This window comes from Vipera berus (genome assembly GCF_964194415.1).
Source record: "Vipera berus genome assembly, chromosome: 1".
In the NCBI taxonomy this organism is placed as follows: domain Eukaryota; kingdom Metazoa; phylum Chordata; class Lepidosauria; order Squamata; family Viperidae; genus Vipera; species Vipera berus.
Genome location: NC_138202.1, coordinates 263,103,880 through 263,122,594, shown reverse-complemented (window position 1 = coordinate 263,122,594; position 18,715 = coordinate 263,103,880). Strand labels below are relative to the sequence as shown.

Genomic DNA, 18,715 nt, shown 5'->3' with positions numbered 1-18,715 from the left:
AGGGTGTGGCCTCCCTCATGAGTTGGCTCAGAAATTACCTGCGTCAGGTCCATGGCCGTCATGGAAGCCATGAACTCCCGAGCAAGCTCAGATGAACCTCCCAGGGATGGTAGGTTGACGTCTCCCAAAACTATAAGTTTGGGGAACTCAACCACCAACCCTGAGAGGACATCGAGCAGCTCGGGCAGGGCTGCCGCTACGCGACTAGGCGAAATGTACACGAGCAGCAAGCCCAACTGCGCCCCAGAGCCAAATCTCATGAAGAGAGACTCACACCCGACTATCTGAGGAACGGTGGTCTCCCGCGGACATAAGGTCTCCCTAACGATCACCGCCACACCCCCACCCCTACCCTGAGCTCGAGGCTGGTGCAGCACCCGGAAGCCTGGTGGGCAAAGATCAACCAAAGGGACCCCACCCTCTGGGCCCAACCAAGTCTCCGTGATGCAAGCCAGGTCCGCATGCTCACCCTCAACTAAATCCCTAATAAGGGGAGCCTTGTTGACCACGGACCTGGCATTCAAGTACACCAGCCGGTGAATGAATCATTTATAGAAGTAGAATGAATCATTTATAGAAGTAGAATTACAGTTGCAGATCCAAGTTATGATGACCCAGCAGTGTAGATAAAATGTCAACATTAAGATACAATAATTACTTTCATGTTAATTTTGAATCCTCTACAACCTGAGGAATAACTATAAAGAAAGAGCATTAACAGTAACTATAATGGTGTCATTCACAGGCTGTTGCTGGAGAATCATGCAGCAACGGTATGCTCCAGCTGCAGAGTCCCTAAGGTATTTTATATACTTACTTTCTTATTTATTTCAGCATGTCAAAGCTTTATATTTATTTTCTGGGAGTAAAATATTTTATCTTCCTGTCTATAAATATAATATGTCTGAAAGGATTAACAGCCTTATTCTGATTGCAAAGTACAATATTGCCATTTCCGCAAGGGTTATGAAAGATGCATTAGAGCTTAAGACAAAATAAGCTCCTTACAACCTTACACTTGTAGGGTTCCCACTATAAGCCGTGTCATGGCATATAGGTCTTTGTTTATAGGCTGAATCAGCAGCGAACATGGGATCAGAGTGATCGGGTCCGAGTGATGGCAGCCCCTTATCTACATGCATCATGCTTGCCCTAAAGGGTGGAGCCTGCAGTGTGATACTGCAATGGGCGAAAATTGCAAAGGCTGCAGAAAGTACTGGGATGAGTTCATATGTTCCTCTAGTTAACTTTTATTTAGCCATTATTTGATGAATTCAGAACTAAAGAACAAGCTTGTTTTGGGCCTTATTTGGATAATTTCAGTTTTATTTTTAATATTTTGTTTAGGAGTGTTGTGGGGTTGTTGTTGTGTTTTGCCTTGTTCTTCTGATTAAGTGGATATGGCATAAATCCAATCAGGAACAAGCCAAGAATCTGCAAAGAAACTATGCAACCTTATTTGTACATCACACTAAGTTGCTGTTGCAATCACTATAATACAATAAAAACATGATTTCAAACTGGCTAACAGCAGCAGATTATTTCAAGCCAAAACCCAATACCATGATCATGATTTAACACAATGTGTTACCATAAGGGCGGCAATGCAACTAATAGCTTATTAACAGATAAGCGTAAAACAATAAAAGCTAAGTATAGTGAGCAAGCTACTTTTTAAGACTCCCAGCTTTTTCTCCTTGTAATGGGCCTCACAATGTGTCTTCATATCTTAATTACTGCTAAAAAATATTCTGATTATAAATAGAGGAAAATGAACAGAGATGAATTACGCATTCATTGTTTCTGAAGAAACAATAAATGAGTGGCTTATTTTTCTTTGTGTTACATTTTAATGATGTCTGCATCTGGGTGGTGTCTAAAGTAGATGTAAATAAAATCACCTAATTTAATATTAATAATTTAAGTCTGTTTATATTTTATCACATTGTTATTGTGTAGAAACACAGTTATAGGAATGGTTGGGCTCCTGGAATTTAATTCAAGAGTGTTCTAGGACAGAGGTCCCCAACCTTTTGGGCACCAGGGACCGGTGCCATGGAGAAAAGTTTTTCCACGGACCAGAGTAGGTGTGGTTTTGAATACTGCCTGCATCCCGAGGATGGAGCTTTGCTTGTTTGTGCAGCCCATTTGCTGGTATGCTGTGGATCAGTGCTAGTCCATGGACCGGGGCTTGGGGACCTCTGTTCTAGAAAACCCCAAAGGACATCCTATTGGATTCTCTATACCAGGGTCCCCAACCTGTCTCTGCCCTGATGAAGATGTGCTCTTCCAATGAAGTAAAAATTCTGTAGACCCAGTAATACTGCTAAGGATACAGTCCCTTTCTATGTGTCTATGGATATTCTCAGTCATCCAGGTCATGGTTGTCCCAAAGGTGCTTTTTCTAGGGGCAACTGGACTTCCTTGTCTTTCTTTGAAGACAAATGCAAATGACCAGCTGTCTGCAAGGCATATAAATCCTTCCATTCCCCAGTATCCAGTCAGAGCTGAAGAAGCTTCTTGGCTGAGAAGCGAAACGTCTTCAAAGAAATACAAGAAAGTCCAGTTGCCTCTTGAAAAAGCAACTTCGGGTCACCTTCTATGGTTCCAAACTAAAATTCTTGCCCATCATACTCTGAGGGATATCCATAGAAATGGAAAAATGCGGGCAGAATTTCAGAAGAATATAGATTAGTGTTCTTAACCTTCCACTTTTTGTCCTGGCTTTACAAATGGCAGAAGGTTAATTGGGCATTTTCTATTCTATTTACATTTGCTCTGTCATTTAAGAATATCATTTTGCTGTACTATAATAAATGAATTAATGGTTTTCATATGTTCCTGGAGTTATTTGGGTATTATAGTTTCTGAGCAATACAATCCGAAATAATAGTTTTTTGAAAGATAGCTTTTCCTTTATTAGTATCCTTCTATTACACCTGTAAGATAGCACTTGATACATTCTAGACTGCCATTTCATAGTGGGTTTGTGGGGATAATGGTGAAGCCTCATGCAGCGAATATTAAATATTTAAATCTTGTGTTTAAAAAAATCTTGTTAGATTCACTGAAACAGCAGAAAGTCTAAGAATAAAATTCTCACCCTGTTCATCTTTAGCAAAGAAGCATCTTCTTTAGCCTAGGGCAGACATGTCAAACACAAGGCCTGGGGGCCGGATCCGGCCTGCGAAGTGGTTTCATGTGGCCCGTGAAGCCATCCTGGAAACAGCGAGGGAACGGCCCCCACTGCCTTGGCCCTGGCCCAGAGACCCTCCGCCTGCCAGAGACCCTCAGATCTGTCCCACTCCTGCCCAGGCCCCCATAGGCACCCTTGATGTGAACAATGTAGAGCTGGCCACGCCCACCCAGTAGGCCATATGCACTCTAGCCATGCCCACCCAGTAGGCCACGCCCACGGTGGCCATACCCACCCGGCCCCGAGGGCAACCGCAATGCTGATGCAGCCCTCAATGAAATTGAGTTTGACACCCCTGGCCTAGGGCTTTAGTTCAGAGATTATTCAAATTGAGAAGTCTATTTAATTTATGATAGGTGCACTCAAACTTTTTGCTATGTATAAGAATTTGTGGTGATTGGCAGAAGACAGTAGTGATCCACTTTCTGATTTGCGCTTGTTTACTTTTCAGTAAAAATATTCAGCAACCAATTATATTCTTTCAGGGAAAAGAATTTGGATTCAAATTACAACCCATGAGATCCCAACATTTCAAATATAACTTTTGAGCATATGACTAGCTAGCTATTAGCAATCTATTACTCAGAGATAATGACCTAACAGGTATACAGGTAATTCTTGACTTACAAACATTCATTTAGTGACTGTTTGAAGTTATAATGGCACTGAAAAGTTGTCTTACAAATGATCCCCACATTTATGACCATCACAGCATCCCCACAGTCACGTTGTCAAAATTTGCGCACTTGGCAACCAGCATGTGTTTACAAAAGTTGTAGATTTTGGGATACACAATCACCATTTGTGACCTTCCCAGCCAATTTATGACAAGTAACATCAATGGGGGAAGCTGGATTTACCTAACAACTGCAGAAATTTGCTTAACAACCATGGCAAAAAACAAAAACAACATAAAATTGGATAACTCCCTTAAAAACTGCCTGCCTTAACAACGGAAATTCTCTTCTCAATTGTGATCATAAGCCAAGCCCTACCTGTAATTGTCAATACTAGTCAATATTAAAAATTGTTTGCCCTATACTATACACAGTGAGATCCAATGTGGTATTCTACATCAAAAGTTGTTACATGTATACAGAGCCCCTTCCATGCATACAGTCTCTCTCCTGAAAGGCAAGTGAGAAATGATATTTTACAGCTTGATCGCATCATGTTGTCCAATAGTATTTAACAAAAACTTATTAAAACTTATTAATTATTCATCTCCACCCCGAACCAACCCAGTGATGCCCTCGATGTGATGTCCCGTTGCCTGGAAGCGGTACAGATTTGGATGGGAGAAAACAGGCTTCGACTCAACCCGGCCAAGACTGAGTGGCTGTACATACCGTCATCTCGTTTAGTCCAAGAGGTTCCATCTTTGGCTATAGGAGGAGAGATTTTACCTCCCATTGATAGAGCACGCAATCTGGGCGTCCTCCTAGATTCACGACTCAGTTTTGAAGATCATATTGGAGTCGTGGCTAGGGGGGCATTTGCACAGATTCGCCTTATATACCAATTGCGCCCCTTTTTGGACCGAGATGCCCTACGTACAGTCACCCACGCACTCGTTACCTCCCGTATAGATTACTGTAATGCTCTCTACATGGGGCTGCCCTTGAAGACCACCCGGAGGCTTCAGCTGGTGCAGAGTGCAGCTGCACGGGTTGTGATGGGAGCACCCCAATACTCCCATATTACACCCCTCCTGCGTGAGCTGCATTGGCTACCGGTTGCCCTCTGGGTGAGATTTAAGGTGCTGGTACTTACCTTTAAAGCCCTACATGGCTTAGGCCCGGGATACTTGCAGGACCATCTGCTGCCGGGAACAAATTCCCATCGCCCAGTACGCTCACACAGAGAAGGCCTCCTCAGGGTACCGTCAGCTAGGCAATGTCGGCTGGCGACCCCCAGGGGGAGGGCCTTCTCTGTGGGAGCGCCAGCCCTATGGAATCAGCTCCCCCCTGAGCTTCGGACGGCCCAAAATCTCCTATCCTTTCGCCGCGGCCTCAAAACATATATATGTTTTCTGTTTTCTGAGGTTTTGATGTTTCTGATGTTTTCTGAGGTTTTCGCGGGTGTTTATATGTGGATCTTCGGTCATTCGGGTTTCCTCCCGCGTAGAACTAAAGGTGTAGGTGCAACGTTTCGACGGAATCCCATCTGTCATCATCAGGCTGGTGGCTTTAGCTTCCTTCTTCTGGGAGAAGGATGTGGCTGTTTGTTCCTCTTTTTTATCAAGAATGATACCAGACCCAAACTCATGATAACATCACATGACATCACCACCACACAACCATTCAAAAAGCAAATCCGAACCCACAATGATAACGAGGCACAACCACAAAACAGAAACTTAACTACAGCTGCAACATCAGCCACTTTAAACCCCTCCAAACCACACAATAAGCAAACTGACACCCACTATAAAAACATGGCACCACCACAAACACGAAGCCGAACAAAAGCAGCACAACTCACCAGCTCAGGTCTGGAGCTGGCAGCTGAGACCAGCCCATCCACTCAGAACACACCCCCACCCAATCAGAACACACCCACCATTCCAAACACACTCCCACCCAATCAGAACACACTTGGTCCCCCACCCAATCAGAGCACACCTCCACCCACAGAACACATCCCCTCTGGCAGTTTAAAAAAGAGGAACAAACAGCCACATGCTTCTCCCAGAAGAAGGAAGCTAAAGCCACCAGCCTGATGATGACGGATGGGATTCCGTCGAAACGTTGCACCTACACCTTTAGTTCTACGCGGGAGGAAACCCGAATGACCGAAGATCCATATATATATATATATATATATATATATATATATATATATATATATATATATATATATATATATATATATATATATACTGTATATATATATATACTGTATATATATATATATACTGTATATATATATATACTGTATATATATATATATATATATATATATATATATATATATATATATATATATATATATATATATATATACACACACACACATACAAACACACATACACACACACACACACACACACACACCCCACACACACACAAATGGCAATAATAATGTTAAGTACCTCTTTCTCCTTTCTGGCATTTCTTTTTTTGTACAACACATTTCCTTGTTTCGCTTGTATGTGGGCATAATTTGCCTTTTATTGAAGGAAGCTGTAGGATTTCTCTGACTCTTGTTTCATTTCCCCTTTTGAAACCACATGTTTTTCCTTTCCTTGTGCAAGGACTCCACTGGCTCCATTCATTAATTTTACAATGCACTGTAACAAAAACATGATATGAATGAATATGGGCCATTAACCAATGAGATATACCCATTTCAATGCACACTAGATGTTTAGTCTGTAAAATAAATATAGACAGGGAAAAAATCTCTCCCTATACATTTGCATCATCTTAAATTACTCCTTCTCAAGAGCCTTTTTTGTTTACTCAAATATGGCTGCAGTTCTTATTTGTTCAACGCTCACTTTCCCACTGGTGACATGCAACCTCTTTATAGCATCACCCAGCAATAACCGAAGTAATATAAAGTCTGTTCTTAGCACAATAAAGGATCTTATGGACCATAGGAGTCAGAGATTTTGAAACAAACCAACAAAAATCTTAAAAACAACCAGTTTTCTATCATTAAAGCTTTGTCTCTTAATCAGGAATTTCAGGACTTCTTTTTAACTAACATGTGGCCTGAAGAAGTTTGAAAACTGCTGGCTATGAGTTACTAGTGGGGAAATGATCTAAAGGCAATTTTGTTGTCTTGTAAATTGCATTGTGATTTTTGGAACTTTTTTACATACTGGACAGTGAAAAAGCAGTACAATAAGTAGGGTGATGACTATATCATTGCATTGCACCAGCAAAGAGGCCTCTTAATTCAGCTAAGGATGGGTCCCTTAACTATGAAGCTCTGGGCTGAAAATAATAATAAAATATTCTGTACAAAACCACTCCTAGCATGGGTAAAGAAAAAGCTGGAACAGAATATTTCGGGCAAATAATACTTCCTGTGGATTTCAGTGGTTTTTTTCCCACTTTGCTCCCTTTACTTTAATCCCTCTGAAGTTCAAAATTCTAAAATATAAAGAGGAACATCTTTTACTTTGTAAAACACACTGTGTGACGTACTTTCCTGCTAACTTTAAACTGCATGCCTTTACAGAGAGCCAACAGTAGCAAAACAGTATTCACCTGGAAAGGTTTACTGGATAAAGTTGTTAGCATAAACAATTTACTTACCAATATCATTGCATTCCATGGTGTGATTGTTGGGTTCCAGCCAGTCAGGGCAATTTTCAAGGCACTTTCCAAGGTGTAAGTAAAATCCATTTTTACATTTTGTGCAGAAATTTTGATTAAAGCAGGCTTCACAATCAGCTTTACATTCTGAAGTACAATAAATATATATATAATGATCATGAGACATGCTTTCTACAACATGGATCATTGTAGGAGGAAAACAGTGATAGTCTAGCCAAAAATCTAATTATGCCTTTTGATAAAATTTTATGATACCTTATCAACTGGCTTTTTTCTAAAACTGGGTGCATAAAAATTGTTTAAATGATCAAATATCTGTGGAAATATACATTACTACAATATATCCCAAGTTCTGAGAAAATCAGGGTTTGCATTTTGTTTAATACTGTGCATGGCACTGTTTGACCAGTAGTTGTAATAGTTGCCCTTCCATCTATCTGCATATTAATTTTTGATATTTTTAAAGTGACCTTTCTGATAAAATTACAGTGATGATGTTCAATGCATTTTAATCTGAGGAAGAACAAACAGACATGTTCTTATTGTAAACCACCTAGAGGCACTTAAGGGAGATGATTGGTATAGAAACATGATGAATGAATGAATGAATGAATGAATGAATGAATGAATGAATGAATGAATGAATGAAACTGATGTGAGTAAATACAGTGAAGATGAAATAGGTGAATTTAATTCTTTGGAAAGAAGATTCTATGCAAGAATGACAAATTAGGCTTCCACTTTTGTGTGGTTTTGTGAGGGTAGTATTTTATAAACTGTATGTATTTGTAAACTACCATAAGCTTTATGGAATCAACAACTTTTAAATACTTTAAATAAATAAAAAATGAAGTTAAAATTGTTCCTGTTTTAAGATATATCTGCATAACAATAATTGTAAAACCCATCTTGTATCTTAGGATTTATTATAATCAAGAGCATCAACTACAATGATGACTGGAGATGATCCCCTAAATACACATTAGAATTTACTGGAAAGGGGGACCATAATAAATGTAAATAACAATACCAATATTTTTTAATAATATTAAATCTTAGGCACACTTTAATAGTAATAAATCTTAGATAGTAACTTAATAATTCTTAGGTCCTTGGTTAGGACCTGAATTATTAAGTTTCTACCAGTCTTAGACAGTGAATCTAACTGTAGATTACCCACATAATAATATCTATGAAACATTGTATTTTAGTTTCAGATTCTAATTAAACCTTGATTTATTGTTGTCATCATGCTGTCCCTGGAAAAAACGGTTTTTAATGTGAGGATATTGAATAAATCAGGTTATGATACTTAAGTCACAACAAATATACAGTACTAAGCTTATTGAACTGAGCTCAAATGAGCATTCATATCTGCTATTATTATATGATCAATTTACCAACAATTTTTTTGTGCTTTCAAATCAAAAGCTTTCCAAATATTAAGCTACAGTTAGAAAGCAATGGTTGCAATATTCTGTCAACTTACTTATGCACTCATTTCGTTCTGGGGATCGTTGTCCAAAATACCCAGGAGGACAGGATGAAAGACACACCCCAATCTGTTTCATGCGAATCCTCTCCAGAAAAATGAAGAGTCTAGGTTTACATGACACACATCCATTGTATTCAGAACACGTTGCACATCCGCCTTGACAAGCTTGGTTCATATTGCGATGCACTAAGAAGAAAAATCATGAGTGTTATCATTAGCATCAATATTATAGTTTTTTATCTGTATTTCAAAATTTATTTACTGTTATTAATAGGTTTAATACAATGAATTTCAATGTCTGGAAAGAAGAAAGGTAGCAAAAATGCATATATTTTGGTCTTAAGTCAGTATTTTTGAAAGAAATTTTGTACTGGGTACAATGCAGTTTACTTTTAGTTGCAATATGTGTACAATATATAGATTACAGTTTCAATGGTGTACAGAAAATATGCATATTATTCATAAGTAAGTAGAAATGACTTCTATTGCATTGTGAGAATATAGACTTAATTTTCCTCCACTTATGTTTAACTTGGTTCCAGGAAATACTTAAGCTATTTGAAAACATTTTCTAATTAACAGTAAGGACAAGTTTGTTCAGACTTTCGATGATACAGAACAACCTAGAAAATAAGATTTTAGGTTACAACTGTAACTCATATGAATAATAGTAGTTTCTAAATCATAGTCATCTTAGCCTATGTTTATGTCTGTTATATTCTAGAATAGACTAGTCCCTGCAGTTTTCTCGGCAAAGATTTTCAGAAATAATTTGCTCTTTCTTTCTTCTTTGAGATGATAGAAAGTGGCTGGCTCAAGGTCAGTGCTTAAAGTGGGACTGGAACTCATGATCTCTCGCTGTCTAGCCTGATGTTTTAACCACTACAACAAACTGGCTCCCATTTCATAGTCTCATTTCATAGTCTATGTATTTATTATGTATTTATTTATTGCATTTTGCCTCTGTATTCAGATGATTAAAATAGAACTAAATCCTTGAAAATCTAAAGCATGTTCTGCTTTAATATAAGCTTGCTTGGGGTTGTTCAGTATATCATCAGAAGTCATGGAAGGTAAATGAAGAAAAATCGGTAAGGACTTCTTGAATTCTCTGTATCTGCATGAACACTCAATCAGTACCAATAAGATCTAAAAATAAAAATATTCATAAGATTTTTCTGTTATCTTAATACATTATCTTTAGTCAAAGTAGCAGAACAAAAATATGGAAGGACTCTGATATCTAATACTCTAACTGTGAATTTATACTTTCTAGATTTGTTTCTTCAGAATCTTAATAGCAGACAAAATAGAATGAATTTCATTTTTAACCATACGCATCAAGAATTTTCAGTTTTCTATTGCTTCTAAGTAGAAAATACCTAAATGTAGTTTTAGAATAAAATGACACAAATAAAACTGCCAGACATTACACATATGGTCTCACACTAGAAAAAAAACCTAAAGAAAAAAATTCACATCCTTTTTTTACCATTGTCTTACCAAAGAATCCCTTATCTTCCTTGCCCCATAATATTCATTAAATATAATCTCCAAGAGTTGTCTGTTCCTATTTCAATATAAGCAGTGAAATGGATGTTTCATGAAAGCCACAATTATATCTGTCAGAAACTATTATATGTTTTTTCCTCCGGGAACATTTTTATCTTACATATAATGCATTTAAGAAGAAGAAGAAGAAACATACAATGTTTTTTAAAAAAAATGTAACTTAATTTTAGTCCAGACTTGAAGCTTGTTTCTGAATGCATTTAAGAGCACATTTTTGAGACTTGATATGAATACTTTGAGAGCAGGTTTGGTGTAGTGGTGTAAGCATCAGGCTAGAAACCCGGAAATTGTGAGTTCTAGTCCCACCTTCGATACGAGTCCAGCTGGGTCACCTTGGGCCAGTCATCCTTTCTCAGCCCTGGGAAGGAGGCAACACCTCTGAAAAATCTTATCAAAAAAACAGCAGGGACTCATCCATGCAGTCTCCAAGAATGAGATGTAATTGAACGGAAGGGGGAAAAATACTTTGGAATTAAAGAAAAGTGCAAGAGTCAATATGTCAATGCAGAAATAATTTAATTATACATTCTAAAGATGGCACTGACTTACTACATATCACAGACTTCAGGTGCCTCACAGTCCTGATCCTATGCCACATGGTTTCTGATTCACAACTGTATCTTGGTTTCAGTCTAGTAAGTTTAGCACTGAACTATAACATTGGCTTTAGAATATATGGACTTACTTCTTGCCATTAGCAAGGACTATCTCAAAAATGATTCATGCTACCAAGTAAAAAACAATTATTATTTTTTTAAAAAAATGTCTTCACAAGAACTAAAATCAAAATATTTAGGAGATGGAATAAAGTTCATTTTTTGTAGTTGTACCATTTTATAACTAAACAATTTAATTTCCTGAAGGCTTATGTTTTATTCACACTTGTACGTATTAAGTTATTAAAAAGCTGCTTTGTTCCGAAGTTAACCCATGGGGCTCTGGTGACATATTTGAATAAATCAGCCATAAATAATTGTATCATATTTTTCTATTCAGACAATTCCTCATCAAGACATTAGATTATTTTATCATTAGTTCTGCCTGTATAAATCACCACGTGGAGTTTGGCAATTCTGTCTACTGTGAAATAACTCTTTTCAGAATTTTAGTATAGCTCTCTAAAAAAATTAGTCCAAGCTTTTGAATTATAGAATACTGCAAATATGAACAAACATCATGGTATTGAGATAGTAACTAATTTATTGGTAACTTTAGGTCATAAATTCTTCCACAACATTACTTTTTTCAAAAGATTGCCCAAAAGCTTATGTTGGCATAAGCACAGAATTTCCTATTAATACAGAAAAATGAAGACCAAGTGATAACAGCCTTTTTTCCCCCAAGAAGCCAACAAGAATTCTCCATGTAAAAACCGTTTAACTTTTCTAGTTTATATGCCTTCAGCTACATGCATTGAAAGGATTTTAATTTAAACTGGAGTATCAAATTAAACATTCATGATTTGGGGATAATAGTGGACAGTTATGATTAAATAACAAAATATTTGATTGTTAGATTAGATTGTTCGGACTTCCTCCTTTGTCTATGAAACCAATTTGCTATACAACTTATTCTTTTGTGGGGGAAAAAGAATATAAGGGGAGCAGCCATTCAAGGTATGAAAATGAAATCATCAGTGATATGCATTTGCTATTTCCTCTTTTATTTTCTTGTTCAGCTAATCATTATTTTTCCTGCCGAAAAAAGATTGTGGAGGTTCACAGTGAAACAGCTATGTCCCAGATTCCAGTCTTTGACTTGCCTTTGGCCTAGGGCAGGGGTAGGCAACCTTGGCTTTTTTATGACTCGTGGACTTCAACTCCTAGAATTCCAGGAATTCTAGGAGTTGAAGTCCACGAGTCATAAAAGAGCCAAGGTTGCCTACCCCTGCCCTAGGGAAAAGAGTCTTCCTGAAGTTAACCATATTAGGGTACTACCACATAGTTCCCTCCTGCTTTTACTAGGAGCCCTCACCCATTTCCTGAATCACCTCATGAACTTATACTCACCAGGACAGAATGACAAAATCTGTAAAAAACAACAAAAAAAACCAGCAGCCATGGTTGCATGTTGCATGTGGGAAATTCTCTTCCCACATTAACCAATGTGGCAACCATCCATAACCTGCTCTGCTGGTTATGTGGGAGGAAGATGTAAATATGACTTCAAAGAGTCATACCCCTTCTTGCCCACCACAATAGGAATTGGAGAGAAGGCAGTAGCTGAAAGTGGCCAAAAAATGGTGGACAGTACCCATCCTGTTGCATCATCTATTTAACTGCTGCAAAAGCACAGCATCATGCAAATGACAACAAGGCGTATGCTGAAATAAGATGGAAAAAAATCACTTAAGCTTCTGTTCCAAAAAGCATGAAGATCATTGACTCCAGCTATGGAGTCATTCTCTTTCAATATATAATCTGCAATTGTTTTATGTAGCTATTAATTTGTAAACAAGAGAGAAATTGCAATGGTGATGAATATCTGTAGCTCGGGTGTAGGATGAGGGTGAAGGTTCGTCCTCCGAACTTGTGGGTTGGTTTCCGAACGTTTCGTTACCAGGCTGGGTAACATCTTCAGCAGCTTTTGGGGATGTCTGTGTCAGTGCTCTTCTATTTATAAGGGCTTCAGGTGTCGGAGTGTCCAGTGAGGGTCTTGTGATAGGCCAGGTGTGAGTCATCAGAGAGAGGCTTGTGGTGGGGAGGTACTTCAGGTCAGGGTCACTGGCGGGTGTGAATTATCAGTGGGTCAGGAGTGAGTTATCAGCAGGAGGCTGGTAATGGGTCTTGTGATGGGGAGATTATGTCAGGTCAGGGAAGTGACATGGAAGGGGAGGGGGGGCTTGAGTGTTGGTGCTGTCCCTGGATGGCTGTTTGATTGATTTGGATTCTGAGGGGGGTTCATATGCTGGCATATGAACATCAATATGCCTGTTGATGGAATTGCTAGTAGAGTGCCAGGCTTCAATGAACTCCTGAGTGTGGCAGGTGGTGGCGTGGCCGATGACTTTAGTGTTGCTCCAACTGAACTGGTGTTGTTTGGTGTCAGTGTGGGTAGCGATTAGGGATTTGGGATCGTGGCATTTGACTGTTATAATCTCCCCATCACAAGACCCTCACTTGACACACCCATGCCTGAGGCCCTTATAAATAGTAGAACACTGACACAGACATCCACTAAACCCCACTGAAGATGTTACCTAGCCTGGCAACAAAACATCTGGAAACCAACCCTCAAGCTCAGAGAACGAACTTTCATCCTCAAGAGAGAAATTGTTTATCCTCCAATTTAAATTAGTAACCAACTATACATTACAAGCCTAATGCTAAATTTGCAAAGGAAAGCTTAAGGTAGTATCTGGTAAAATATACACTCCAAGGCACACTGGTCTTCTCATCATATCTCTAGACACTTAAATTCTCTGAAGGCCTGTGACAGGAACATGCAGTGCTCCAGATGTTGCTGAACTCTTACTTCCATTTAGCACCAGCCAAGATATCCAGTGGTGAGGGCTATATATCCCTGGCTTTGTCCTCCTATTTTATTTTCCATAAGTAGCGTGAATGCATAAAAAAATTAAATCAGGGGTCCCCAACCTGTAGGCAGTGGCCCACTACTGGGCCGTGGACTATTCACAACTGAGATGTGTGTGGCTACACAGCCCAACTTGCATGAGCAGCGGGCACTGGTGCTCGCAGCGCCACTTGTGCAAGCTGTGGGTGTCTGTACCTGTCACTCACACAAATGAAGCTGTGTGCGCGTGCGCCTGCCCCTCGCAAAAAACCATCCCCTCTTCTCCTTCCTGTGCCAGGCTGCCAACCCAGAAAGATTGGGGAATGCTGGATTTAATGATTTCTAATAATATGGACTGAGAGGAAAAAAAAATAAAGCTTTTCCTGGTTTAGTACATTATACTCAAACACAATGTGATTTGTTTGGTTTTCACTTTAGCACTTTATAAACAGATTATATGAAAGAATTAAAGGCATTTAATTTCAGCAGCAAAACTTAACACCATTTGGTTTTGACACAATAACAATAACAATAACAATAATAAAGTTGGAAGGGACCTTGGAGGTCATCTAGTCCAACCCCCTGCTCAGGCAGGAAACCCTATACCATTTCAGATAAATGGCTGTTCAGTCTCTTCTTAAAAACTTCCAGTGTTGGAGAATTCACCGCTTCTGGAGGCAGGTTGTTCCATTGATTAATTGTTCGAACTGTCAGGAAGTTTCTCCTTAGTTCTAGGTTGCTACTCTCCTTGATTAGTTTCCATCCGTTGCTTCTTGTCCGGGCTTGACTCCCTCTTCTTTGTGGCAGCCCCTGAGATATTAGAACACTGCTATCATGTCACCCCTTGCCCTTCTCTTCATTAAACTAGACATACCCAATTCCAGCAACTGTTCCGTATATGTTTTAGCCTCCAGTCCCCTAATAATCTTTGTTGCTCTTCTCTGTACTCTTTCTAGAGTCTCAACATCTTTTTTACATTGTGGTGACCAAAACTGGATGCAGTATTCCAAGTAAAGTAAAGTAGTATTAACACTTCATGTGATCTTGATTCTATCCCTCTGTTAATGCAGCCTAACACTGTGTTGGCTTTTTGGCAGCTGCAGCACACTGCTGGCTCATATTTAAGTGATTGTCCACTAGGACTCCGAGATCTCTCTCACAGTTACTACTATTGAGCAAGGTACCACCTATACTATACCTGTGCATTTGATTTTCTTGCCTAAATGTAAAACCTAACTTTTTTCACCATTGAATTTCATTTTGTTAGATAGCGCCCAGTGTTCAAGTCTGTATCAAAGATACAGATCTTCCTATATCTTAAGCCTATCTTCTGGAGTGTTGGCTATCCTGCCAGCTTCTTGCTGTCTGTAAATTTGATGAGTTCCCCATCTATCCCGTCGTCCAAATCATTGATGAAGATGTTGAAGAGCAATGGCCCTAGAACAGAGCCCTGGGGCACCCCACTACACACTTCCCTCCATGTAGATGTAGTTCCATTGAGGACCACATGCTGAGTATGGCTGGTCAGCCAGCTACAACTCCATCTGGTGATGATGCTGTCTAACCCACATTTTTCTTTCTTATCAAATAGTAGATTGTGGTCTACTTTATCAAATCTCTTACTGAAGTCCAAGTAAATTATATCCACAGCATTCCTCTGGTCCACTAATTTTGTCACTTGGTCAAAGAATGTAATAAGAATTGTCTGGCATGATCTGTTTTTGACAAACCCATGTTGGCTTTTAGTAATGACTTTGTTTGCCTCTAGGTGTTCATTGATTTATTGTTTGATTATCTTTTCCAGAATCTTCCCAGGTATTGAGGTCAGGCTGATAGGTCTGTAGTTTCCTGGATCTATTTTTTCCCTTTTTTTGAAGATGGGAACTACAACAGCTCTTTTATATTTAAGTTCAATAAGCCAAGCACTTGTTGTTTCAAACCATCACCCAACTATTCTAGCTGACCATGCAATTTCAGCATTACAGTATGCCAATGATGTAGACCTGTGCACTTAAGGCACTAGCTTTAATCTGCACAGAACAAAAGCTATTAGTAAGCTATCAGAAAATCAAAGTTTTAGTCAAACGTAAAATTTAGTCCATCATAAAATTCACAAATGGCTCACAAGTGGAACTCACACTGAGTAGGTGTGCACCTTAAAGTGTAATTCCATGCTTCTCTCTCCTGGAATGCTCTTTTTTATCAGACAAGTAGCACACAATGTACTCTGTGGCTATTATGAGATATTACCACTCTAAAGGATCCCATTATATCACTCCATTTTCAATGTTTTACTCAAACAAGAAGGAAAAGGAAGAAAATTCCAAGAAAATTCTTCTTTCCAAGAAGAAAGTAAAGGAACTTATAGGTCCACCAATGAGAACAAACAGAAAGAACGTGACAGGCGGCAGGGAGAAAACAGAACTGCTTATTTCTTTCTTTGCATCTGTTTTTAAACGAAAAAAAAATATAGCCCAATCTATTAAAAGCAGCACTGAGGGAAATAGAATAGGTGCACAAGTCAAAATAGGTAAGGAAATAATAAGGTAACACCTATCCACTCTGTATTAGTACAAATCACCTGTGCCAGATGCTTTGCATCCCAGGATTTTGAAAGAGCTGATAGAAGTAATCATGGAGCCATTGAATTTAATCTTTCAAAGCTTTTGTAGCACAGGGGAACTACTGGAAAACTGGAAAAGAGCTGATGTGACACCAATCTACAAAAAGAGGAAAAAGTTGATCCAGAAAATTATATGCCAAGTAGCTTGACATCAGTACCTGGGAAAATCCTGAACAAAGTCATCAAGTTTGCCTGAAATGGTATAAGATTTCCTGCCTGAGCAGGGGGTTGGACTAGATGACCTCCAAGGTCCCTTCCAACTTTATTATTATTATTATTAAGTGGAGGATTTGTGAACACCTAGAAATGAACAAGGTGATTTACTAGAAGCCAGCATGGGTTTGTTAAAAACACATCATGCCAGGCAAAACGTATTTTTTTTTGATAAAGTGATTAAATTAATGGACCAATGAAATGCTATAAATATAGTATACTTGAACTTCAATAAGTCATTGGACAAAGTGGATCGCAGCCTATGTCTTAATAGGATTGGGGGAGGGGATCATTAACACTTTGGAAGATAGACTGAAGATTTAGACGGTTCTTGACAGACTTGAACATTGGGCCCTGTCCAACAATTTGCAGTTCACTGGTGATAAAAGTAAGGCCCTTCACTTAAGGCAGGAAAAATCAAATGCATAGGGAAAAAATAGGTGGTGCCCTGCCTCAACAGTAGTAACTGTGATAGAGAACTCTAGGTGTTTCTAGTGGACCACCAATTAAATATGAGCCAGCAGTGTGCTGCAGCTGCCAAAAAAGCCAATGCCGCCCAGAGCTACATCAACAGAGAGATAACATCAAGGTCACGAGAAGTAATAATGCCACTTTATGCTATACTAGCGAGGCCACATTTGGAATACTGCCTGCAGTTCTGGTTACCACAATACAAAAAAGACTCCGAGACCCTAGAAAGTGTGCACAGAAGAGCAACAAATATGATGAAGGGTCTGAAGGATAAACAGAGACTTATCCAAAGCAACAGAGGACAGGACAAGAAGTAATGGCTGGAAGCTCGTTAAAGACAGATCTAACCTAGAAGTAAGGAGAAATTTTCTGACAGTGAGAATAATTAATTAATGGAATAACTTGCCTCTTGAAGTTGTGGGCGCTACATCACTGGAGGTTTTCAAAAATAGACTGGACAACCATTTGTCCAGGTCGTATAAGGTCTGCTGCCTTGAATAGAGGGTTGGACTAGATGAGCTCTGAGGTCCCTTCCTGCCCTATGATTCTATGTTCTAAGAATCTACAATATTGTATGGGTCCATAAAAAATTATATCCTTAACTAAAAATATCCAATATTATGAAAAAAATATTCCATGAATATTCCACATGCAGTTCTATATTAAAGAGAATATAGTAGACTCATTGAGTATGAAAATTATACTCCCCCCCAATACATCCTGAATTTGTTGAGAAACTGTTTCAAGATTAAGAGAAATCCACCATGGAAGGATGCAAAATTTATTCAGTCTATTAATTTCTTTGGCACAACAGAAATAACCTCCAGATTAGCCACATGAGCCGCCAGTGGTTTGCTTTCTATCCAAGAATATTTCATATAAATAAACTGAGAAGAATTTTCTGTCTACAGAATGAATGAACAGTTCTTTTCCCCCTCTGTACATTCCTCCTTGTTCTTCTAAAATTTATAGGAATTCATTTTGGCAAAGTTATGTGCATGCACACATAGATATATGCACAAGGAGGCTAGGATAAGGGTATTTTATTAAGTCAATGTATCTTGGGGCTTATTGGAATGAAAAACTGACAAAAAAGAGCTATGTTCTGCACAAAATGTCATTTTGGCAAGAGGGGTCACTATATAAATTTAAATAAATATTTTTTTTTTAAAAAAATCCATTTATATCCCGCCCTTCTCCGAAGACTCAGGGCGGCTTACAAGCTTAGCAGTAGCCTTCATTCTATGTATATGCCTGCTTATTAGGGCTTTCACACACACCCCCCAAGCGGCATTATTACAAAGTCAGCTTAATTGCCCCCAACAATCTGGGTCCTCATTTTG

General features: G+C 38.8%; 1 protein-coding gene across 1 annotated transcript in view; it reads right to left on the bottom strand.

Annotated features, from left to right (window-relative positions):
- RSPO3 (R-spondin 3) overlaps positions 1-18,715 on the bottom strand; it is a gene marked incomplete at its 5' end in the record, with an annotated part of 57,437 nt that overhangs the window by 17,003 nt on the left and 21,719 nt on the right. Inside the window, 3 exons of the mRNA XM_081314984.1 lie at positions 6,291-6,488; positions 7,465-7,611; positions 8,975-9,166. Coding sequence (XP_081171110.1) covers positions 6,291-6,488; positions 7,465-7,611; positions 8,975-9,166 — 537 coding nt within the window. The remainder of the gene's footprint in view (positions 1-6,290; positions 6,489-7,464; positions 7,612-8,974; positions 9,167-18,715) is intronic.